Source organism: Metopolophium dirhodum, chromosome 1 (genome assembly GCF_019925205.1).
Source record: "Metopolophium dirhodum isolate CAU chromosome 1, ASM1992520v1, whole genome shotgun sequence".
NCBI classification, from domain to species: Eukaryota; Metazoa; Arthropoda; class Insecta; order Hemiptera; family Aphididae; genus Metopolophium; species Metopolophium dirhodum.
This window is the reverse complement of record NC_083560.1, coordinates 74,281,037-74,308,017: the sequence shown is the minus strand read 5'-3', so window position 1 is coordinate 74,308,017 and position 26,981 is coordinate 74,281,037. Positions and strand designations below refer to the sequence as shown.

Below are 26,981 nucleotides of genomic sequence, written 5' to 3'. Positions count from 1 at the left end.
ACATATTATTTATAATATATATTATATATATATAAAATAATAATAATAAAAAAAATAATAAATAAATAATAAAAAAATAAAATAAAAAAATAAAACTGAACAGAACAATTATCAACCGTACCGTTCTGATAGCTTGACATAATAATACATAATAATATATATTATCGTTTAGAGATGAAACAATATTTAACATGTAGAAATAATAATCAATGATTTATGTGTATATAAATATACACATAAATTCTAAGCAAAGATGTAATATAAAATAGTAGTAATAGTAATAGTTGTAGTTGTAATAAGAGAAAATGACAAGAAAAATAGTAAAAATACTTTTAAAAAAAGAAAAAGGAAAAACATAAAAAAAATACTAATGTTTACAAATTGGCACAAATTGTTAACAAAACAGATCTTAGAATATTATCTTAAAATGAATAAAAATAAACTATTATACTAAATAAATAAATCAAGTTTAGTTGGTTACTAACATTATATATGAAGACGTTAAACATTTATTTTTTTTTTTGGTATTAATCATTTTTGGGAATAATATAATTTAATAATATTAAATAATAATAAATTGTGTTTTAACATATTTTTTTTAGTTTATTCGTTATTCTATTTTTTTTTTTTTTTCATTAATTTTGATTAAAAATTATTATTGTGTGTTCTTTAATTTATAAGACTGACCGTTATAAAATATTATACTCAATAACCATAACATATAAACATTCCGATGCAAATATTAAGAAGTTGCGCGTGTTATGTTTAAATCTATACTTATATTCAATGTTTTTAATTAAGTAAAAACAAAAGACAAAGTTACAATGAAGCTCGTGAATACGCGCATTTTCACATATTTTGTACAAAGCAACGATAGTTCGATATGCGCAAAAATCATATCTTATAGACAATAAGATAAGACATAAGTAGATGGACACGTTTTAATATACAATTTAATATAACATTAATATAAATGATCAAACCTATTTTGTTCTTCAGAAAAAATAAATTATATCGAAAAAAAAACAATTATTTACTGAATGCTAATATAGCGCCATCGCCTAATATTATAAACTGTATGGAAATCGTTGGATTAGGCGATTTTATTTACCACAATATACATAAAATATGTAAATATTTAAAAGAAAAAATTATTAAATTTTTTAATTTTCTTAAAAATGCATACACAAAAATACTATTGCAACACACTCACACAATATGTATATATAAATATATAGGTAAACCAGAACGCAACATGTGGTTTGAGTAAAAAATATCCAAATGTTAGTTATAATATTCTTAATAATACAATTTTAATAAATCACAACGGACGTACAGATTATAAAAAAAAATCCTTAATAAGACAACAATTAATACAAATAGGGGTTGTAAATGCGTACAAAATATTTCTTTTCAACAATACATAATTTTTTTTTATTTCCGCGAGGATTAAAATTTAAATCATTATAGTATTATTAAATATATATTAATATTTATATAAATATATATTATATTAAAAGGTAGGTAGGTAGTAGTTATTATTCGGCTATAATTACTTCTTACTCTTTAAACATTAATAACTACATGCTAGACAATAGCCGAAATAATTAAGACTTGTGTTAAACGAAAATTGTTAAGAAATCACGGGCGCTCGGCGTGTGGTAAGCGGCAGGACAACAACATAATATCGTACACCGTATAAGTTTACGGCGGGTATATTTTATCCTAAATAATTATAATAATAATACAACTTAAACAAACAAACAAACGACAACGACTGCCCGGGCCGGTGGCTCCGGTGTTACATCAAACGACTAGCGTCATGTCTTTTTTATTGGGATAATTCACTTTTTTACCCTGCCACAAACTGTTGTGTATGGTAAACGCGTCGATGGTGACAGTCAGATGTTTGGTGTGCACTTGCGAAAAACACTTGCCGCCAGAATTGTACCTGTAAAAACCACGGGACAACGTTAATGCATTTTTTAATAATAACACTGTGTTTGTTTTCCGGGCTAACACAATTGATTTCCGGTTGACAATTACTACAGCGTATAACATAATTATTATTTGTAATTGGCATCATTTTTCTAAGAAATAATGTATGCATAATGTGATGAAAAAAAAGATCATGGATCGTGGGTGCGTACTGTGTACGGTTGCGGAAATCCCCTATATTTTCAAGCATAATAGGCCTACCTAGAGACAATTTCTAACCACGATACCAGGGGGAGGGGGGGGGGGGGTTACAGGGAAATGTATGCTAGTACATTTCAACTACAAAACAATATTAACCCACTCCTCTTTCAACTATAACTTGCAAGTACATTTCCTCCAGGCATATATTTGCTTTGTACTTCAGATCCGCTAGCTTTCTTGTTTCATGTTTTGAAATATAAATTTCTTAACACATTGACGGACAGTGTGAATTATAAGTAATTATAAAAAGCATGACTAAGTTAATAAATTTTACCAATCGATTTTATAAAAAAAATAATCAATATTTTTTTTAAATTATATTTGCTTTATTTTGTCAGTGACCAATGTCACTTTATGATGTATATGGACAGTAAACTTGGTCTCTCATATGATACCATTGAAAAAACCACTGCTGTAGCAGTAGTGTCCATTTCTGGTCGGTTTTTGAGAACTGCTATAGCAGTACTATTACATATGAATTCAAAAGTGTCCCCTGACATCACCAAACAAACATACTGCTACAGCAGTACTTTTTTATGATTGTCCGTCAATGTGCTAAACGGTTGTAAGACATATACATCATTACGCAGTATTGTTAAATATACTTAATTTCAAGTATCTACTTGAAGTAACATATTATTGTGCATCATACTTGTATATAATACCTTTTAAATACTTGTTTTATACTAATAACATGAAGTTTGGATGACTATGTCGGGAAAACTTTACTTTAATAAATAAAAAAATTAAAACACTTGTTCAACTGCGATATTTGTATAATTGTAAATTTTAAATCTATTATATTCAGGGTTGTTTTGTTTAAAAAATGAAAAATGAAAAAATATATTCACTCTGATTATAGAGTAAATTAATTTATTTGAGATTTGTTGCTGAACTCGGGAAGTGATTTTACAGAGCTGTTTTTTTTTGTACCTACCTAAATAAAATATTTTCTAGTGTCAACAACTATACGCAGAGAACTATTCTAAACAAATAATATAATTTATTATTAATTTAATTTTTCCAATTCAACTCACTTGAAAAACCTATCAAACATGCGATCGGTGACTATCCGTGGACCGGTGCCGTAGAGTTTGGCCACCTCCTCGCTCTCCGGGTAGTACAGATATAACGCGCGGAATTGGCAACCCGTGTCTCGGAACAGTACCAGAAAGTGCCTGGCCTCGGAACGGTTGATCTCCTCGAGTACCCGCTTTTTGGCGTCCCGGTTGACTACGCCTGGGAACACGCAATACTCGACTGCGTTCAATATGATACCGCGGTTGGACTTGGTCACTGGTTGTTTGTAGAGCCTGCAATGAAAACGGAATAAAAAGGTTAGACTAGATTAAGACAAGAATTATTGTATTTACCAGTATCTTTCATGTTTCTTATATAGATAAATATAAAAACTTATGCTTACCTGGGACCGCTGTAATCACTACCACCGCTCTCGCTTGCGGCATCGTCGAACTTTCTACGGACGGGTAGAGACCCTGGGCCAGATGGCGATGCGGCTCTCCTTGGCGGTGTGGCACGTCCCAGCCCTGAATCCGTATCGCCGCACCGGTACAGCATGCTGTCTTGGTCGCAGCTCGAACCTCCTACAAATTAATATTTACATAATATATTAATATTATAAAAGGTATACGCACACCAGACTAACTGCACGACACAAGGGCGGCAAAAATGAAATGCATGTACACGTGTGTATAATAATATGTTATCGTCAAAGACGTAAATTAAAGAATTAACGTTAACTAATCATGACTAATAAATAACGATATTTCCAATAGAATTTGACTATACACGATATTGACTACTAAAAAACGCTAATGCTCATTATTTTCAGGCAATTATTTCCAAGGTAATTGTGGATAATTCTAGCTTTTTTCAGCTGTAATTCATAAAAATATTTATTGAATTTGATTGTTGAATTAGAAACGGGTCTGCGTTGTAAAATTGATTTATCAAACCAGTTCAAAAAAAAAAACATTTTTTCAGACTCAGTAATATATCAAACATTTTTTCGTAAGATATAGCCATTAATCGGATACATCATAAGTACATCAGCTACATAGTATTTACACACAATTTAAATAGTGATAACGGATAACTTAATTTTTTATAATATTTGTACACATGCACGCGCATTATAGCACAATATAGTACATTAGTACCTATCTACCTATATAGTCAATCAATTTTTCTGTGCACTGTGCAGCGTCATATCAAATTTCTAACCCAATTTAAATATTTTGTTAAACAAAATTATCAACATTTTCTACCAGTATTATACATTAAAGTAATTTCTTAGTCATGGTTGTAAATGTAGTAACATAACATTTGATATTTACAATATTGGCTATATTGCATGTTAATACCTAGACCTAGATGATGTTGTCTACTGGTATTGTGTATTAATGATATTGGCTAGAAATTTACGTTATGATATAACCTAAATTACATCGTTGACGGTAACATAAATATTATATCAACTAATATTATAAGGATGCACATTTTTCGGCGAGTATTATACATAGAATGAATTAATCGGTTCTCTTATTGTAAATTATTATCCAGAACCGTTATAATTATTTATTTATTTTGAACCTGAAGAACATAGGCGAACGTAGGAGATGGAGAGTATAATATGAAACAATGCCCTTTAATTGTTGTGATTAATATGCAATAATTAGTCATTAAAGCTTGGATGTTATTGCACTCAAACTCAAAAATGATGCTGTAATTTATTTATTTATTTTTATTTTTAATTACAACAAATAAATTATCATTCTGTAAAAATGTATAGAATTGTGATTCCAGTAATTCCAAATAACTGCACTACAACTAAATATTTGTATCATTGCTAACGATAAACATGTATAGCTTACTTATCAACAATTAGGAGCATTTAAAAAAAACATGCAAATGCAACAACATCTAAGACCTATTTGTTAGTGATATAATTTAACAATTCCTAGATGTTAAAAACCAAACAAAATTAAATCAATTATTGGAAACATGCTATTATACCATACATCCTAATCAACAAGTAAAGACATAATATTATGATTATTAAATATTATTTAAAAAAAAAAAAATAAGGTATTGTAAATATTTGACAAGGTAAAGACTTAACATTAATGGCCTTCAAAATAAAAAAAAATATGCAACCAATTATTAAACTAAAATAAAATACTTTGCTTTCTAGTTTCTAGTAAAATTATGTTTTAACTAATAAATATTAAATTGGCTTTAAACATAAAAATATATATACCATTGCTACACTAACATTTATTTTATAGCTACATAAATTATATTAATTTATTTATTTTTTAAAATCTTAAATAATTTGCAGTTAGTAGACACATATCAAAAGTTACAAAACAATTAAGATAAAGCAAAATAATAATTAATATATGCATTACCTACTAAAAGAAAAAATATCTGGAAAATGCATTACAAAATGTATTTAGCTTTATAACATCTTAAAATACATTTATAATATAATAACAATGATTTACCAAAAATATACAAAACCATGAAGTTATGAGCCATAGTTATGATCAAGAAAAACAAAAAACGTTATTGTAGTACCGAACGCCAGCTTAAGGAATGTGCAAGTGGTGCATCTGCACCAAGCGTTAATATTAAGGGTATAATTAGGGACGTCCTTTTGAATGGAACGACAAAATACCTAAATCTATAGCAGTACCATTTTAATTTTTATCATTTATAGTATTTAATTTTATTAGTATTTATAGTTTGAAATTTAGTATTACAACCACAATCATGTGATTATGTACTTGCAGATATATTGGTGGTGTCTAATGATCATTATATATTTTAACAGTAATGGTAAAAAGTACTACTTGACAATATAAAGTACTTTTTTTCTACAATATTAACAAATACTTATATATTTTATGTAACATATGGATAATATAGCTGTTGATCTACACTGATTTGCCTACATTGGCTACTATACTTTGACTTACTGAGATTATTATTTACACAATCATATAAAAAAAAGTTTGAAAATAATAATACTTGTGATGCTGATGGTTGAAATAGTTATTTCTAAACTTTGAATTGAAATTACTTAATATAGATTACCACCACCACAACACATCATATTTGTATGTATTTGCTGTAAAACTATCATGCGTAATTGACCTTCACCAATTTTTTTTTTTTACATTTAGCTTACCATACAAATTCATGAGAGAACTGGATTTACGAGGTGCACTATTGTAGTATCCAAAATTTGTTTTACGCTTTGTTCTGTCCAAAGAAGAATCTGTAAAAACGTTCGCCAAACATGCTACCAACATTTTGTAAAACAAGTACTACATCCTAAAACTACAGCAAGGACATTTCTATACAGAAAAATTATTAAAAATGTTTATCCAAGGATCCTTGCAGTATATCAGAGATCTCTAGATTTTAGAATAAAATAAAATTCATCATTAAGTTAAAATATAAAAACTAAATTTAATAACTAGTTATCTTTTAAATTAAGACAAATTGAATTCTAATCCCAAAACATTAAATTAATCATAATGAAATTAAGTTGTTTCTCACATTAAAGTTATACAATTTAAATTTGAAAGCCCTAAATCTAAATGATCCCAAAAAAAATTATTAAAATACTTATGATACAGTATGCTTGAACAAGCATAATGCCACACATACACACAAGTCTTGTAATTAACATTGCTATACGAGCAAAATATACAATTAGCAAGCAAAACTATAGACGACTAAAATATATCTATAACTAAAAAAAACAAATCTGTCTACACACATAGAGCAATACTAAAAAATACTAACCTCTAGAATTTTTGTAAGATCCATGACGATCCAAATTTCTTGGAGTATTGAGTTTCCCTTCATCAGTCAAGTCTAAACAAGAAATAAAAGTTGGGGGAAATACAAATGAGCATCAAACAGATGCAATCTAAATTGTAATTTTGGATCAGGAACATTTGAAACTAACATACCTGAGTAAAGAGAGGAAGTTGACGTTCGCCGCGTTTCGGCTAAGCAGTCTTGTGATCCTCGGTAATAATCTCGTCTAATTTGTGAGTTCAATGCTACGTGCACAAAATAACATTTTTAGTTTAGTAGTGTTCAACACAAAAACCAAATAAAGATTAAATAAAAAAACCATCAAACAACATCAAGCGTGAGAATACAGAAAGTGTTGTCATAAAAAGTTATAAAAAACAATAACAATAACACTCACTAGCAAGATTTGTGATTGAACCTTTTTTGCCTCGAGATGGTGTCATCGTTCCATCCGGAGTATCACTTCGATCAACATGTATTGTTTTTGGTCGGGGCCGTCCACTCTGCATTTTACTTCGTAACCTTGGAGGGCCACCCATAGTATGATTGTTGTTGATTTTCAATGAGTTCAAAAGTTCTTTATCAACAGTTTTCCCCTTAAAAAATAAAAATAATCATGAGTAATAAATTATGTAAAAAAAGTATTTATATTGATAAATTACAACTATATTTTTCTAGCTACTTACTTCTCTTTCAGCTTCTTCAATAGTCTTTTTAATCCTATATTGTTCTAATATTACGGCCCTTCTCTGTTTTTCTTCTTCTTTCTTACGCAGTTTCATTTCTTCTTTTTCCTTCTCTTTTTCTTTTCTTTTCTGTGCTTCAATTTCTTTTTTATTCTTAATTTCTTCTTGTTGCTGTCTCCGCTGTAACGACAATAAAAGAATTCTTTCTTTCTTCTTTTCCATCTCATCAATGGCCACCTTAATATAACATAAATTAAGATACTTAATAACATATAAAATGAAGGACAATTTTTAAAACTTTATACATACAGGGTCTGGATTTTGGTTTTCAATAATGAGCTCAACTCCAGTAGAAGGTGAAATTTTGGAACGATTAATTTTGCTATTTGAGCTCTGCAATACTGCAGATTCAGAGGCAGATTTAACTGGAGTAGAAAATTCTTTTGACTTGGCAATCGTTGAAGAATTAAAATGTCTGGGAGAAATATCCAAGTTGTTTAGTGACACAGAATTATTTAATACTTGAGTCAAATTCCTTTCCTATAGACCAAATACATTTATAAAACAAATTTAATTTATTTGTTACATTACAAAAGTAAAATAAATACATACTTTTGATACAATTTTTTTCATTCTCAATGGAGGTTTGGGTCGCTTAGGTGTTTCTTCATCTTCAAATGAGACATAAAAACCTTTATCCGATGTGTTTGCTGATGTATCTTGACTAGTGTTGGATATAGAGGTATTATTGTCGTTGAAAGAATTTCGATTAATTTGCATATGTGTTCGTGTAGGAGATGGTAACCTGTACGTTCTATGTCCAGATGTTATTTGAATTCTATTTAGGCTTTCGGAAAGATCAAGATCTGACTTGTTAGCATCATTGCCTAAAATCAAAAGTAAATTCAAACAATATAGTTTTGATGCATACCTACTGATACGTGATAATATATATTACAAACATACCAATGAATGAAATGCTCTGAGGTTGCATATCGTCAATGGATGGTGTTGGCATTTGAGAGTGGCTCACAACATGATTGGAATTACGACGAGGAGGAGGAACTGGTGATGAAGGACTAGTTTTAACACCAGACCTATTTAACAGAGCAAATTCAGACTTTTGACGTGGCGACCCACTCAATGACGATGGTTGTGAAGACTTTGGTATTGTGCGACTGAAAACAATTAAATTATCAGTTAATATTATGTTTCAAATAGCCTATACGATTTAACTAAATTATGAAATATTTTACCTGCCATTCCAAATGTTTTGAGATTCTTGAGCAAATGTATGTGTCTGTGGTGATGATGAAATGTCCCAACTTTTTCTGAATTTTTGTTGTTGCTGTTGCTGTTGCTGTTGCTGTTGAGGTTGTTGTTGGTTGTTGTGTAAGAAAAACTGCTGGGATTGCGTTTCTTTATTAGGTGGCATTATTTGATCATATGGATCTTGTGGCAAATAATGGTTGTCTGCTGGAGAGTATACATTGGGATTTGGTAGTGTGTTAGACGAAACTGGTCTTTGATTAACATAACCTTGCTGATTTTGGTATTGTGTATGTTGTGGTTGATTATAATTGTTAAACGCTGGCATGGGTGGTTGATTGTGATTCATAAGACTGTGCCATTGTTGATTATTATCAGTGTTGTTATGATCCATGTGTTGAATCATTTGTCCATTGGGCATTACACAGTTATTACTTTGTTGGCGGTTGATTAAGTAATTTTGAGGTTGGTGAATGGAATGAGTGTTTTGATAAACTTGTTGCAATGACTGGATACCGGGATAATGCTGCATCATTTCTGACTGTAAACTGTTATGTTGCATTTGGTTTTGTTGATTAGCTAAACATTGTAGGTCTGCTTGAATTTCTTGATAATTCGAATGCATTCTGAATTGTTTCAATAAATTTATAAATTACAATTCATATATTTACATATATTTAAATAAAAATAAACCATATAATATGAATAATTAATGATATTTACTTGGATAGGGTATTGTAATCTTCTGTATTTATGTGATCTAAATCGGGTGTTTTGCGATCATCCGTGTACTGACTCATACGATCAGACCATTTACTTTCCATCCCATTATCCTTTTATAACAAATGATTTATCAGTAATATATACTAAATTATACTTAAATATTAAAATAACAAAACTTTAAACCAATACCTGAAATGAAAAAGACTGCTGAGCAGTTTTAACAGAAGATGGTGAAATATTACCGTCATTAAACATCATTCTGCTATAGTTTGAATCAGGGCTTTGTAAATTTCTACCACTATTTTTACTCTAAAAAACCAAGCATCACTTTTAATATTTTTATCAAAAAATATCTTAACTTTTAAAAATTACCCTTGTCACAGCTTGGAAGAATGCAGCTTTTCCTACTTGTTGTCTTTGTCGATTCATAAGAGATTCCATCTTGCGTTTGTCGTTTTCAATCTGTCGCCTTTTTTCTTCTAATTTTAATTTTATATTGAGCAATTGTGAACTCATAACAGAACCGTCGCTCTCCGAATCATCTCCTATAAATGAAAATTATATTAAATTAATATCGTTATTTTTAATAACAAAAATGTATGGATGACAATAATTTTGAAAATAATTTTATGGAAGACTAAATTATTTATTAGCATTACCATGATCACTGTGAGCAGCAGATGAAGAACTTTGTTGTAACCATGTAGTTGTACTGGATGGATTCACGGGTTGTGTAGTAGTATCAACATATGACAAACTCCGTTTAAGCGTAGGCATAGGTGGTTGGACAACAGATTCTACATCGTCAAAACTATCATACAACATCCGTTGAAGTCCTTGGCTATTGTTTGATGCATCACTAGAAACCCTCGACATTGCTAAAATGTGGAATCTTTTAGTATCATTTCATAGACCTACTTGGTTAATATGAAAGTACCAGGACTAGTATTGGAGTGTTGTAATAGATTATGAACACCAGAACTATCATTTTCTTGAGAATGAGAATTAGTTACTTTACTGATGCTATCTTTTCGTGCAACGTGTATCGCCGGTTCTTTGTCTGGATTTCGACCAAGGAAATGTAAATTATCTTGTGATCCACCAAAATTTTCAACCGTTAACTAATTTAAATTAAAATACAAATTTAATTTTTAATTTTATAGTTATAAATTAGTTTATTGGAGAAACATACTTGTGAATCTTCAGAAAATGAATTTCTTCTTGAACGTCGACCAGCATAAGATTGTTTTCTTGTGTCTTCCCAGTGTGTTGGTTTACCTGCTGCTACATCATTATTAGCATCACCATTACTGGGATTTAACATTGAATTTAGAGTGAGAACAGAACGATTACGATGGACGACAAATTGTTCTTCACCGTTACATCTACAAACTCAAAAGTATTAAAATAAATTGTTTAATATATTTTTTCAAAATTCTTTAAATACCGGGTAGTCTTTTTTCCGTCTTGTGGCGGTTGAGGTGTTATGGTATTTGAAACTTTTTTCACAGAATTGTTATGTGCCATGCCTACAGACAAAATACTACGTAAATAGTTGCAACTATAATATTTAAGTGTTAAAATTAAATAAGAAATAAACAATATGTATACATATAACTTCACAACATTTAGCTACATAAAGGTTATAATATAAGTACATCATAAACAAAACAAGAAATATAACTTATAATTTTAACGATTGACTTTTGATAAAATGTTTATATTGCAATAAATTGTACATTTAACAAATTAAGTAATCATTTGGTCTCTATCTATGAAAATATTTTAAGTATTTTAAATGTTATTTTCTAATTTATATTGATATTCTAATAATTTACCTTCCCAAGGAATTAATTATTTATAGTATATCACTTGGGCAATTTAAAGGAGCACATAAGCTAATTTATTTAAATATACTCACTAGATATGAATTAGAAAAAACAGATTTTTTTTCCTATTAAAAATGTAAAAACTTTAATTTCTTTAATAACATTAATTTTATTGGCGCGCATTTAAAAATTCAAATAAGATAAAATATATTTACATCTTTAAAAAGAAAATGTAATATTTAACAACAAATACTTTAAATGGAAATTATTATTCAAGACTTTTTAAACAATATAATTTATAAATATGCAAGTTAAGATGGGTATTGACAAGTATTTGTTTAATTGTTTATCAATATTTTAACTAACTAAATTTGAAAAAATAAATAAGTCCAAAATATGTATAAAAAATGTTTTATATAACTAATAAAAAACAATGAATAAATATAATCTATTAAAAAAATAATTGGAAATATTTTTTTCCAAAATAAACGACTTTATCAATCTATTTATTAATTTAACATTCACCAAAAATCAAAATGCCATACATAAACTTCACAGGGTAACATGCATAAAATATAAAAAATATTTGAAACCTTCAATTAAATTCTATTTTTAATATTGTTTATTCTGTTACACATTAATTATTGCAAACATTAGCAAACAGTTAATAATAAACACACATTGGCATTGTCAAAAATTGTATTAAGGTATTTATATTATCCAAATTTGATCTTGGAAAAAAATCTAAAATTCAACATAATAAAAAAAAAAAAAAAGGTGAAAAAACACAAACAAAGCTACGCGGTGATAATTGAATTTTAGAGGCATTGATATAAAAAAACACACAAACAAAAAAAAACTCATAACCAACTCGAATATTATTCAGATACCTGTAAACCCTGTAGAATGTGAATCCAAATTACTGCGGAGATCCGGTATAACAGAAATTGCTTGAGGTAACAAACGTTTATGCGCTACTCCGTGGCTATTTCTCGGATATGCTATCACCACAAGCAAAAAAAATTCTATAATGGTTTGAATCTTTTTTTGTCAAACTTATTAATGTAACCCCCTTTGTACTATTTCATTTATAATACTTGTATAATGTATTATTTATTGGTTAAAAAAGTTAAAAATGTTAAAATAATATACATTCGTTCAATCATAAACTTAAAGTTAGAATGACAATCATGCAAAAATCAAAGTATTTTAAATATATATATATATATATATATATATACATATAATCTATCTTAAAAACATTTGCATACATATTTGATTGTACAGACAATTTATTTAATTTATTAGATTAGACAATTTTATTTTATTTCATTATTGTAGAGTATTTTATTTTAAAAGTTTTCGATATTTTAACCTATTCTTTCCAATTTAATAACTCTAATAAAAGTTTTAAGTTTAGCTAAAAATCACAAATAATAAATACTGATTTATGAATAAAAATAATACATAAACTGTGGACGTGTAATTAAATTTAATAACTTTTTAATAAGATTAATATTAATTGCAAAAACTTATCTTGTAAAACTTAACTAATATTGCTTGAAAATTTGCTTTGAATTTAACCATGTTAAATGTAAAATTATGTATTATATTTTATATAATTTTCACTGCATAATATGGTTAATATTGTAATATAATATAATATAGTTTTTAACTAAAATATAATTTTTTTAAATAATCCTAACTTTTAAAAAAGTTGTTATTCAGAGTATTGAGGTCATTATATACATTTTTTTTTGTAATGCTGCATACTAAAATTTGAAGAAAAAAATTGTTTATCTTGAATTGTGATTAGCAAATACTAAGTTTCATTTTTTTTAATTATCTCAAATAGAATTAAATTATACTTCTAGTTTTCAGCATACATAGATAAGCATAAAAATATTATAAATGGTTAAAAAAAATATATGAAAATGCTGCTGGTGTTTGATATGAAAATGTGTGTGGAATGGTTTTTAATAAATTATTCTGCTTTATTATAATATATTCACACTTCAGCCATTCATAAGCAAAACAATTATTAGAAGATAGTATTGTAATTCCACGTCCACAAAAAAATAATTTGCACAAAAAAATTAAAAAATTTAAATTACCGTCTGCCAAATCGTTTCTACCCTGATTGAAACTGACACATTTAGCAGGATGTATTTCCAAAACATTGAACAAATCAGCAAAAAATGCGATTAAATTTGTTTTCATAGACCTATAAAATTAAAGATATAAGTATTTATAATAAACATAATACAATTATAATCATATTAATAATACCCTCTTATATAATATACATCTTGTGGCCTCATGTGAAATATGCTAAAAGGTAGACTGTGATCGCAAAAATCATTTATAACACTGAAATTTTTTATACAGTCTGTAGATGTTGGTGCTTTAGATACAGTAATATACTGCCAAGGCAATTCATCAGGACAATAAAAAGATATCAACGCTGCTATAGCTGCACCATCACTGATTTCATGAAAATCATTCACGGGGGAAATGTCGGGTACAGACGAATTCTCCTAGGTTTATATACAAAAATTCAATAAATTTAAAACAAATAATATTGAATACCTAAGTATTGAAGAAATACTAACCGTTTGTGAACTTGATATTCGATGTTTTAAAGCCTCAACAGTACGATTAACCCATAATAAAATAGCTTTTTCGTTATCCTCAGGCATTACAATAGTGGTTCTATGAGGAACATGATTCAGTCTTTGTATAGCAGCCATCACACGGTTAGGTGTTGCTACTTCTTTTGCATACAATGTCATAACAGCTTCCATTATTGCCATGTGAGCACTCTGCGCAAAATAATAACATAGAAATATAATATTATTAACTTAAACTAAAAATAATAATAGTTGACAAATATCATGACTTTCAGTTAAATTAATTTCATTAAACTACCAAAAGATAACTCAATATTCAGTTATCAAAAAAAAAAACATTAGCATTGAATGCTCATAATATATTAATATATAATTTATCAATAGTTAACAAACAATATTTAAGTAATTCTAACAAAAACTTACAAGTTTTAAAGGTGTTGTTTGAATTAAAACAGTCTCTGTTACTGATGGATCATTCACAGTTACACCCTTTTTATTTAAAGCTTGGATAACTCCCCAGTGATTAAGATTGTGATAATTTGGATCAGAATATATATTTCCTAATGCCAGACAATAAAGTTCAGCATTAGCTAAAGAATGGACCAAAGGTGGTTTTAGATGTTCTTGATTCTACATAAAAAAAAGTATATTTATTAAATTATTAAAAAATATAAAATAAAAATACACATGACATAAGATTACTTTTTATACTTACATCATGGTCTTTATAAAATGGCTCAATAACATTTTCTGGAATTCTATTATTGTACGCCTTTGAAAGAAGCCATTTTATCGTAGCTCTTTGCTTAGCCTGTAAAAAAAAACAATAATGTTCAATCATTACACAAATAACTATAAGCAATAACCATCACTTCAACTTGAAACATTAAATTGAAGTATGGAAATATAAAAATAATATGTCCGATTAATTTAAAATTGAAATTATTCTGAACCTTAAATTGTTCAGTATAATCCTTTTTTTTATCAGCATCATAATATTAAGCTAAAAGGTATTCATAATATTTAGCAAGAATTAACATTTGAGGATAAGATACAGTAAAATATGTAATAAAATATATTAATTTAAAATTAGGATTAATGCTTTAAATGATAATACTTAGAATGTTACACTTAGTTTATTATTAAAAGAAATTAACTATGGTTTTACATATATTTACCTTCTAACATCAACAATATTTTTATAATAGTTCAAAATTAAGCGACACAAATATTAGACACATAAAGGAAATCAGTACTGACATCAGAAATACATTAAAATAATATTCAACATTATTTCAGTCTTTTGTCACTTCTGATACATTTTTATCTATTGTAAAAATAATTTAGGTGGTTGTAATAAAATGTATGAATAGTTTTTACTTTTACTATTTTTCAAGGGTTTTCAGAGGTTGTAGCACTAAAAATGTTATTTTTCAAGGGTTTTCAGAGGTTGTAGCACTAAAAATGTTATTTTTAGCTCTTAAATATGCACTCAAAAACTTTAAAATATGCGCTGTAAATAGCACAAAAAATCAAAAAATATGCATTTAACTTGAAAAAATTTAAAATTTATTAAAAAAAATTAATTGTTATTTTACAATTTTATAAAATTGTTGGGCTCATAGACGTCAGGGACTGTCTGGATAGTTGAATTATAAACTGTTAACAAATATATTAAATTACTTAAATATGTTTGTAAAAGTGTACTTATAAGGTCTATTTATTTCCTAACCAAGTTAATCATTATTTTCAACATAATGTGATAATTTCCTATATTAAGTATATTATGAAAATATATCCAAAAATATCGCTAAAAACCCTAAATTAACAAAATAGCAATAAAAACTGTAAATATACAAAAAATAGTAAAATAAAATGTCATGTATGACATCAGAGAAGTGTGATACATATTTGTATTTTACTTTGGATGTTCTAGGACGAACCAAGAAAAAGCTGCTTTGCTAGAACTTCCGAGCCCTGATAATAAGCGAATATAAGTGTGTATATGACTGTGTGTAAATTAAATAGCGGATCACTCCACACGTGCACGTACATGTCATAAACACGTTAAACGAATATAAATTATTTTGTTTTTTATTTGTCAAAAGTATTCGTTTTTTGACAATCTTATTATACTAATTATTAACTATTTATCCCATATGATTACTGAAAACCTTTAAAAATTAAAAATCTAATTTTGAAGAAAGTTTATTTTTAATTTTACGCGTTGAACTTCAAAATAAGGGGGTAAATGGACAATGCTCTGCTGTACGTTAGATGTCTAGAGAGTCACTGTATTGGACTGAACGAAACATTTTTTATCGACATAATAAAAAAAAATTAATAAAAATCGAAAATGTCATATGCCTATAAATAGCTAACATAGGTAAAAATATTTTCAAAATTGTATGGTGTATAGAAAATGCTAATATAAATAATGAACATTTCATGTATCCGCGGTAATTTGTTTTAGAGTTACATCAAAAACCAAAATCGATTTTGTGTAAAACTTCCCGTTTTTCCTTAATATTATTCTTTTGTTTTTCACGCACTTTTGAAAACTACTGGGAAATGTTTACTTTTGACTCCCCAAAGTACCAACTAGATTCATTTTCCTACCAGAAAAGTCTAAGAAAATCTAAGCATTTTGTTGTTTTAAAAGGTGATGTGACAGACACAAAAATAAACAAATAAAAAAACACATCATTGTAAAATCAATACATTTATTGCTCCGCTCAGAATCTAAAAGTGGAAAAGTTATTTTATGATGAATTCAAATATGTTTTCAGAAATAGTATCCGATGATATACTATTCTCATTTAGTTTTCATTGAATTTAATTAATTCAATAAATTAAATTCAATGAAAATTATAGTAGTCATACATAAAAATGTTGGCCGGTGTATCTCAAATTTGACCCGCCGTAAAAAAATGTTGGAGACCCCCCGATGTAGAGTAGTCTGTACCTACAATTGGTATAAGATCTATTTTTATGAAAAACACGGGATTCAACAAATTTGCTATGTTGTAAAACGTAATATGTTCTTATACAAAGTTAATTAAATTTTTTTTTTTATTGTTATTTGTTTAATACTATAGGCATATAAACCTTATTTCGGTACCTACTAATTACTATACATTATAATCATATGTAAGCATAATTAAGATACAGAAACCTGGTGTTAGGCACTCGTCTAGATAAACACACTTCCGCGCAAGATAGTGGTGCATTATTATTTCTTTTTTTTACGTAATATATTTTATTGCATTCATAAAACAATTCCAAGTAGAGCTCAGTTTAGTGTTTACCTATAAAATATCAAGATATTTATATAAACGAATTCCCTCTTAAACATGGTACATATTACTTCCTGTTTTCCGCGGTTCGAAAAATTCAATAAATTGTATATCTGTGGACCATAATACGTTTTATAAAAATTCTGAATAAAACTTGTTAAGTTTTCTACTACTCCAGATGCTAATGAAAAAAATTACAATTATACAACCAATTACTGATAAATCATTGAAAATTAAATTAAAGCTTGTTTGATTAAAATGTGTTGTAACTTGTAATGCATTAAAAACTATAGATTTTACAAGAAGTATAATTAGTAATGAATTTAATCTAGTGACTCCTATAAAATCTTTATATTGTGCCTTTTTGGATGTCTATTTTGCAAAATGAAGCCATTATGTGGGATTTGGTTACTTCTTGCGGTATGAATCAAAATATATAACGCGTTTCTTAAATTTATAGCGTTTATATTAAAAAAATACGATCACTCAACTCATTTACAATTTACAAGTTATGAACTGGCTTAGGTTGAATACATAAGCTTATGGAAGGCTTGAAGCTAATTTAACCTTTCTCAGACATCTTATTAATGGAAGCTCCCCAACTACTAACACAGATTAATTTTAAAATAATAAAGTTCCATCCTTTCATGTCCGTCACATGTATTTATTTTCTATACCTATATTAGGTACAAAACCAAATATACAAAAAAATCACCCATTTAACTTTAAGCCGAACAATGAGTATAGCCAAAGATTCATCAAATTATATATATAAATATTTTATCCCTACTATATAATATGGGTTTACTATAAGGACACTTCCAGTATTGTAATAAAATATTATTTAAAAAAAACCCATTTAATTGTGTGTGATTATTTAAAACGAATTTAATACTTATTAATATGTCCAAGCTCCTAACAATTGATTTTATAATATTAGGTATACAAAACGAAAAGATCTATTTTTAAAATTAAAATAAATTAAATTTTTGTATAAAATCTACACCACGATTTAAAAAAAAAATAATAGGTACCTATACAGGCTATACATAATGTTTTATAGTTATATATTAGATATTTACACTTTTAAGTTCAACATTTTAAAATATTAAGTGTATGCTCATTTAACAAACTTCACGCTTAAATGAATGTGCGTATTATCTCAGAAATGAGTCATGCGCTCGTAGTTTGTACCACAGCAAACATTTATACATTTACTAGTACCTACTTGCTATAAATTATGACTCTTATTGCGTATGATGCATAGAAATAATATTATAAAATTATAATTTATTTATACACATTTTGTTATTTTAAGTTAACATTTTCTACGGTATTAGACTAAAAAAAAATGTAGTAGCAAAACCAAATGTTTGTTTACAATATTAACACTCCAAACAAAGAAACTAGAATCTAATTCTGAACTCTGAAGAGCCGCTGCACTAAAGCCGGTTTCACGAGATGACATATTAACATATTAACATGAACAAGCATGTTCTTAACACGGCGATTAATTACTGAAAATTGCACGAAAACAAATAACGCCTGATAGGTAGGTAATCAAAAAACGTTGAAATTTACCTACTGAAACATATTATGCACGATATAAAATGTTCGAGAATATTATGAAATGTTAATTAATGTAGGTTAGTTAAGCCAAAATCAAAGTTTTACAATAATTGTACATTTGTACGATGAATTAATATCTTTTAAAATTAACGTGTAATAAAAAACCAGTCCATTCTAAAAAGAACAATATTATAACATGCAATACATAATTTACTAACCTAGAAAACACAAGTTTGTGGGCAGTAGTAAATTGAAAGCCATACATATATTAAATGTATAACTCTTAAATAATATGAAGGAAAATAATTAGTTAAATAAATGGGAAAAATTGCAACTGACTACTAACATATTACTACATTAAGTTTCGAACAAAATTTCTTTTCTAAGAGGATGTCAGCGCACTTTTTGTTTTCTTTCTCTGGCCCACGTGCAGCATAGACAAAACGCATTAACGCAGAATCATTATTTCTATGTTTTTACTTATCTTAGAATAAAATCACCTATTACAAAAAATATAGAAAATAATATTTTTAAGGGAATGACATATCGATTTTATATTTTATTGTTATTTGACTTTGAATTCGACTTTCAAAACAAACAAAAAAATGTTGTACATTTAAATGATGTTTAAAAATATTTAGACAAATCGATATGACAATCCCTCAAAAATATTATTCTCTATCTTTTTTGTAATGTGTGATTTTACTCTAAGATTACTTAAAAACATAGAAAAAATGATTCTGCGTAAATGCTTTTACTTTTGTCTATGTTGCGCGTGGGCCAGAGAGAGAAAACAAATAGTGCGCTGACGGATATCCTCTTAACATAAAACCCCCAAAATTACATTAAATAAACTAATTATTACATTAGGTAGCTAATTTTACATTGTTATAACCTGTTAGAGGTATATTTTTGTTATTTTTAGAAAAGCTCAATTTCTTATGTAATTGTAATAGGTACCAGCTCGATAATAATATAATGTAGAAATGTTCTTCGAATCATTGTTACGTAAATATTAATACATATTTTGAGAACGGAAACTAAATGATTAGATGGAAAAACGATATTTTCTTTTTCACTGAGAAAAACATAATATATCGATTTTCAATCAATTCCAATACATTCTATTCCATAAATAAATTATGGACTACTTTCATTATAAATATAACAATATGACTAATATGAGAATATAGAATATGAACGGAATACTTCAAATGAAATATACCCGTTATAAAGATAATTATATTATATTAGCATATGGAAAAATAGATCATTTATAATTAGTTGTTAATACCTACATAAGAAATAATATGTACGTACAAATCGCACTACTTTTGTTAAATTTATTGTCATAACATGAATTGCAGAAGAGTTTGAAATTAATATAATACAAGGTTTAACACTAATTTTCTAATTATTTTTTAATAATAAACGTTCGCATTAATACATCTAATGTCTCAAATTGGCATACCTTTTCATTGGCCTTATTACCTAATAATAATTCGTAGACTTGAAAACAATTCATCCTACTCTTTGACCTCGATGAGAACGAGTACATAATAATATCATTAACTTAAAACGAAAAATTACTTACATAATAATTAATAGGTGCGATGGATAGGTAATATAGATGATATTTATTAAAACAAATTGTCGAAAATCAAGTATAAAAATATAAATCGGAAATACATTTGTGCCGATTCAATAACAACAATGACATATGGTAACATCTGCTATGTTTTTTTCTATTGACCTTAGTTCGTACACAGTTGATATGTCCTTAAACGAACGGCAGTTAATTGTTATTCTGAAAATGTGTCTACCCCTATTATCCATCGTCTGATGTTCACCATTTAACACCACTGACGGAGAAATAGAAGTAGATATGTAGATCTATCGATATATGTATTTTGAATCAGTGAGTGAAAAAAATGTCTTTATATTATTATAAATTCCTTGTGATTAATTTCATACATCCTAAGACCATAATATAATATCAATGGACAGACAGGTGTGGTAGACCGCATGGGCCCCCACATAACTACTTCCATTGCCAACGCCTTCTGACTATAAGAGTAGGTATACTCCTACTTGTTTATTTAATAACATTAATGTAACATAAATCTATGTTATGCAAGACAAATTTTACTCAAAAAAACGCTTATGGCTTTAAAAAGTAGTTCGTATTTTTTTCAGACCTACAGATGTTTGAAGATATATAATTTAAAGATAACTACATCAAAAGTACTTGATATAATAATATGTTCAAACAATGATTTAGCAAAAATTGTACAGAAATAATAAAGCATTGTTAAATTGTTAAGATATATATCTATTTACTAATGTTGAATTGGAAGATAATTGGTTAAAACAAATTAATTAGTGTTGTCAATTTGTTCAAAACCCCAAAATGAATACTATTTATAATTATTAAATACGTTTTTGTTATAGAAATGAATTATTATAAATTAAATGAGTAAATAAATGCTATGAAATCTTGAGTTCATTGACAACCCAACTAAATAGGTCTAATAGTATTTCAACGAATAAAATAATTTAATAACGTTTTGTCCACTGATAACACGTCACAATAAACACTTCTGTTTCGTAAACCTGGATATTAAACGAACTTCTAAACAAAACCAAAAAATACGGCAATACCATAAAAGGAATTGAAAAATAATTATGTTTCATTTGAAACCGTTACGACAGTATATTATGTCAAAATTTATATTAGGTAACTGGACGTAAGTCGTAACAATTCATAAACATAAATATAATATATAATAATATGTTATACATTTATAAATATAAAATATTTATATCAAAATAATACGACTCTAAAATGTAGTGTCAATAACTTCGTAAAATACGTTTAATTAATAACCAATTTTATACCTATATATTTCCAAATGTTAATACAATAAATTTGAAAAATAAATTTTTTTAAATCAATAATATTCTAACATTACATAATTTGTATTATGTAATTAGTAATTTTCTTAGTGTTTTTCTCTAAATAAATGTTTTTTAAAGGACCAGGAAAGTTTCCGTTGGCCTGATCTATTGGGACTTGCCGTTGACCTATCAGATGCATTAAATTATTTTTTAAACAATTTGTATTTATTTATATAATAGGTATAATATAATATATTTATTAATTATTTCTTTATACTATAAACAATATATTTAACAATATATTTGTAAGCAATACTACAAGAGGAAAACCCTAATTTGATAAGCTATATTATATATACTATATTATAGTACCTAGTTGTTTTGGAGTTTTATATTGTAGAAGAACTGTGTGGTGATCGGTGAGCACAATAGGTGATTACTGATTACTGTCTACTGATTAAGTATTTAATCAAAAGCGCTTAATACAATAAGCTAGTTATTACTAATAAGTAATAACGAAAACTTCTCATTTAAGATAGGTTTATTTTGGGACGCATTATTACTATTGCGTATGCTTCGTCCGATCGTCGAAGGAAATACATTGACCACACGAGTGCGGGTCGCACTCTAAATTTTATTCATACTATATTTTTTTTTTAATCTGAGACTTTTTTCAGGTCAGATCAAAGCCCAAATTTTATTTTGTTTTAAACAGTGTCATAAAGATGCGTTTAAAAAATAAAAAATATTGCGCAATATTCAAATACATAGGTGTTTGAACTTCTATAATTATAATTTTTAAAATCAGTCTGTGATCCTAGAAAATAGCTGTAAAATGTTGTCTTATTTTAAATACGTATCTAGGCATTTGAAATTGAGAGGAGGGTAGAGGTCACTCTAAAATGTTTATACTGATTTGTTTTTTTTTTGTGGTCCTCTAACATATAAGACAAATAAATAATTGTAAAAATATTTTAGGTGAGGGGGGAGGGGGTTGTTATATTATAACATATGATCAGCTCCCTCACCAAAACCCAGATATTACGTAGACATAGAAATGTGGCCTAGGTAATACATTTTCCCTGCCTGAATTTTTCTCCCAGGCCGTCCCTGGTGAAATAAACACATTGATACGATAGGTACTACCTACTGGATAATAATGTTTTCTCCATACTTTGTTCATCTCGTCGAAAATAAATTGTATTATTGCTTTTTTTTATTATTTAAAAACGAAAAAAATTATAAAACCAATAATCATAGCATTTGAAAAGTGATTGCGAGATGAACTCTCATTTGTGAGATTTTTCAAATTTTGAAGTGATCATTCCACACATGAATTTTATGAGTCATGACTTTTATTCAAAACTAAATGATTAATGATGAAAACCCCTAGGTATGATAGTCAAAATATTAAAACTATGACCCAAACGCAGGCAATCACAATAAAAACAATTATGTGAATTCTTGCTGGCAGTAGGTTAGGTTACTCTAATATGGATAAAATTATACTTTTATTCAAATCTCTAGGTATGTCCTTACTTATAAAAGCAAATTTATAAAACCATAATTCTTTGTCCTTGTATACAAAAATACACCTACATTCAAAATTTAACCATTATAATATTTTATAACAAATTTATATTTTTGAATAAACCGAATAATAGTGACAAAGAACTATAACACCTATATTTTTATTTTTTATTTGAATTTTGTTTTTTAGTTGTATGATATGATATATTTAGATTTTAAATTATAGGTACTTCACATTTTAAATTAAACATTTTATACAATTAACACAAATTGCTGTTGATCAAATATAAAATGTTTGTATATCTTTTTAAGTTCTTACAGGCTACACACTAGATAGATAGGCTACTTCTTAGGACACTAAGAAAAATAACTAAATCAAATAATCTAATTTCTATATTTTTAGTGTGTTTAGTTAAGTAATAATTTAAATTAATATTTAATATTTGTTAAAAAAAATAGGTAGATCATAGGTACACATCTTTAAATAAGTACACAATTACTTAATTAGTTACTTAACAATCTAAGGTGATATCAAATAGTAGATTTATTATAAGAAATTTGGTTAGGTACCTACACGAGTATTAAATATTTTAACCTTGAATAACAACTTTAATTGTTACTATGTTGATTTATTGGTTATTTCATACCAATTACAAATTCAATTGTGAGTTCTAAATAATCATTTTCAGATAACAAATATCAGTGGCATGTAACATAGGGTCTAAGTGTTGCAAAATAAATATGGGTGGCCATTGATAGATGAAAAATAGGACATTTTATGGATTAATATAACAATATTAGGAGTATTAAGTCACCTAAAATTATTTAAGCAACACATTTTTTTTATGATACACGCCACAGGAAATTATCAAAATAAAGGAAATAATAATCAACAAAAAAATTAATAAATAATAAACAATTAAAGATATATTTATACTTACTTGTCTAACAAAATAAGTAGGTAACTAAATATTAAATCCATTTGTCAATCCAGGACTAATAAGTAATACCCGGGATAATACCTAAGTTTTAGTTTATTGTTTAAATTAGTTTAAAATGTAAACTTTTTAAACAGTATAGGTACAGTTTAATATATTATGTTGATATGTTATATTATACTTAGTTGCACAATTAAAACACTTTAAATCCAGTTTAAAATATAAATCAATAATTTTATTTATAAAATTAAAAGCAAAACTTTTATTCCTAGGTGATATATTTGACATGAGACCTTAAATATAAATAGGTACCTAGTAAGTTGCTAAATAGTTCTAAGTAATTATTTACAAAATAATAAACTAAAACCTACAGAAAATAAAACAGTAATTACTTAAGTGGGGCATGTCATACTGTAATTGATTTTATGAGTGAGTAAAACAAATTCATAAACCACGTAGAAATTTAAATTTCATGAATTAGTCTCATACTCAAAAAAGAAATGTAGATAGGTACCTATTAACAACGTAAAAATTGTGAATATAATTATTTGAAATTTTGAATAAAAAAACGTAATAGGTACCTACAAGACTAATGATGTGCCAATCGACAATATCATTTTATTGATTAGATATCAGTAAATCTAGATTTAACAATGATGTCTACACATTATTAAATCCATAAAAATGCACGTTCTCAATCAGTACGACAGTATACAAGCATTACCTATTCAATGTATATACCTAATATAATAGGTATAGGTACATAAATTTAAAACAGCTAAATAGATATTTTCTTAATATTGTTAGTAGGTAAGTAAAACATTTGAAGAAAACCAAATTCCAAATAAGTTAAATAAAGCGATTTTATGGGTAAAATAGATGGGTAGGTAGGTACTTAGATCAATACAGGAATTCTGTAACTTCAAAATTGGTGAATGATACTAACAAGGTGTATGTTTTTCAACCTAGCTAACCATTTAAACAACACATTAAGCAAGAGTCTAATATCGTGCCAATGAAGGTCATTCAATAGTTGGAACTATACTGAACTGAGCATCATTATCAATCGTACGAAAGGGTCATATTGTCGAGTCCAAAGAAATAGATGGGAGACGGGAGGTGGCAAAAATACAAACATCCGGAGAGAATAAAAATACAAGACCACCACCACTACCGGTTCAAAGAATGACGGTCGTTTTCGGAGGAGAATAGATAAATCTCGGTGCCTGTCTTAATACACCGAGTCATTAAACCTTACCAGATCGCGGACCAGATAGCCAGAATCGTTCATGTCTTCCACGGATAGAAGCGCGTTTGAAGAACAGAAAAAAAAAACTATGAACAGAGCCGGTCACTGATCAAAAAATTTTCTATCTATTCTGTCGAAGCAAATGTCTTGTCGGGATACGTATGTCTGGGGCACTGATCAAAACCAGGAAAAAGTCAGAGCAGGTATGTCATCACTGTCGTATCGATACGTGCCTAGGTCACGCGCATCGACCGCGATACCCGTTTGCCTAGCTAGTTCAAGGGAAACCTATGCGCGAAAGACGCGTTTATTATGGCAGTTTTGAGTGACAATCGCTCTGTTGACGGATAAACGTCGTTACCGCGAGCGCAGTCGTTATCGGGTCGCGCAGACGGAACGAAATGAGAACGATAAAAAACCGACGACTTTACCTGCGAACAGATGTCCGGGTTGCCAGCGAAATTTCTCGATCCGTCGGCCCGGTCCATGGCTCGAGACTTTTCTCGCAACTGCTGCTGCTTGACGACGACAACGATGACGACGACGATGACTGTTCAACGCTGTTGATGCACCATAAGAACACCGAAGATCCGACGACGTCGTTTCGTGGTCCACATCCGATCACATTAAACCACTGTTATTATGATATTATTACCGGACGATGATAACGATGATAAATTATTATTGCATTAGCTGGTGCGTGCGCGTGTGTGCGGCCCCGTGTGAATTAACCGATAATAATGATAGTAATAATAGGTAAATAATAATCGGTGACGGTTGCGTGCGAAAAAAAAATCGGCAATGTTCAGAGGGGGTAGGGGGGGCTGCCGATAGGGTTAAAACCGAAAACCCAGGGGGTGAAAATGAGCGGTGCTCGGCGACCGATATCGATTGTACGGGCGACGTGTGTGGAGTGCACGCGAGTACGCGACGACTGTCGTCTGTCGGCCGTCGGCGGTCGGGAGGCGGTATCCGAAAATCCGGTCGACAACGATCGGTCGCGTTACGACGGTAGGTACCCACGTACAATAATAATGTAACGTTTCATGCGCGCGCGCGCGCAACGGTCGCGGGGCGAGGTGTGCGACGGTTGGGCGGCTGCGGCGGTTGTGATAGTGTGGCAGTGAGACGCTCGCGCGATGCCCCCCCGAGGGTCGACGTGCTGTAGGGCGCTCGGCAAGTGAGAGCTGCTCAGCTGCAGCTGACTATTGTCTATTATAATAGTGCAGTGCTGGAGCGCGTTAGACGACGGCGGAAGACGAGACCGCCGGACCGATGTTGCACGAAACTACTTGTACTGTGTGTGCGTGT

At 28.6% G+C, this 26,981-nt stretch overlaps 1 protein-coding gene across 4 annotated transcripts; it reads right to left on the bottom strand.

The window, feature by feature from the left end:
- Positions 1 to 1,276: 1,276 nt before the first annotated feature.
- On the bottom strand, positions 1,277 to 26,981 carry LOC132933790 (patronin). 4 transcript variants are annotated; one of them, XM_061000065.1, is made up of 26 exons: positions 26,102 to 26,977; positions 14,906 to 15,001; positions 14,614 to 14,820; positions 14,173 to 14,382; positions 13,850 to 14,097; positions 13,675 to 13,784; positions 12,451 to 12,561; positions 11,179 to 11,260; positions 10,924 to 11,116; positions 10,669 to 10,852; positions 10,391 to 10,609; positions 10,104 to 10,276; positions 9,921 to 10,040; positions 9,732 to 9,841; positions 8,996 to 9,634; positions 8,706 to 8,917; positions 8,352 to 8,626; positions 8,049 to 8,279; positions 7,740 to 7,976; positions 7,451 to 7,649; positions 7,206 to 7,298; positions 7,036 to 7,107; positions 6,413 to 6,502; positions 3,623 to 3,803; positions 3,237 to 3,512; positions 1,277 to 1,951 (listed from the first exon to the last, which is right to left on the bottom strand). In XM_061000065.1, the coding sequence occupies exons 1-26, from the start codon at positions 26,156 to 26,158 to the stop codon at positions 1,807 to 1,809; spliced, it is 4,770 nt and encodes a 1,589-aa protein (XP_060856048.1). In that variant the 5' UTR covers positions 26,159 to 26,977; the 3' UTR covers positions 1,277 to 1,806. The 4 variants fall into 4 exon arrangements, with proteins under 4 accessions (XP_060856048.1, XP_060856049.1, XP_060856050.1 ...); XM_061000066.1 differs by lacking the exon at positions 6,413 to 6,502 and having other exon boundaries at positions 26,102 to 26,974; XM_061000067.1 differs by lacking the exon at positions 12,451 to 12,561 and having other exon boundaries at positions 26,102 to 26,973.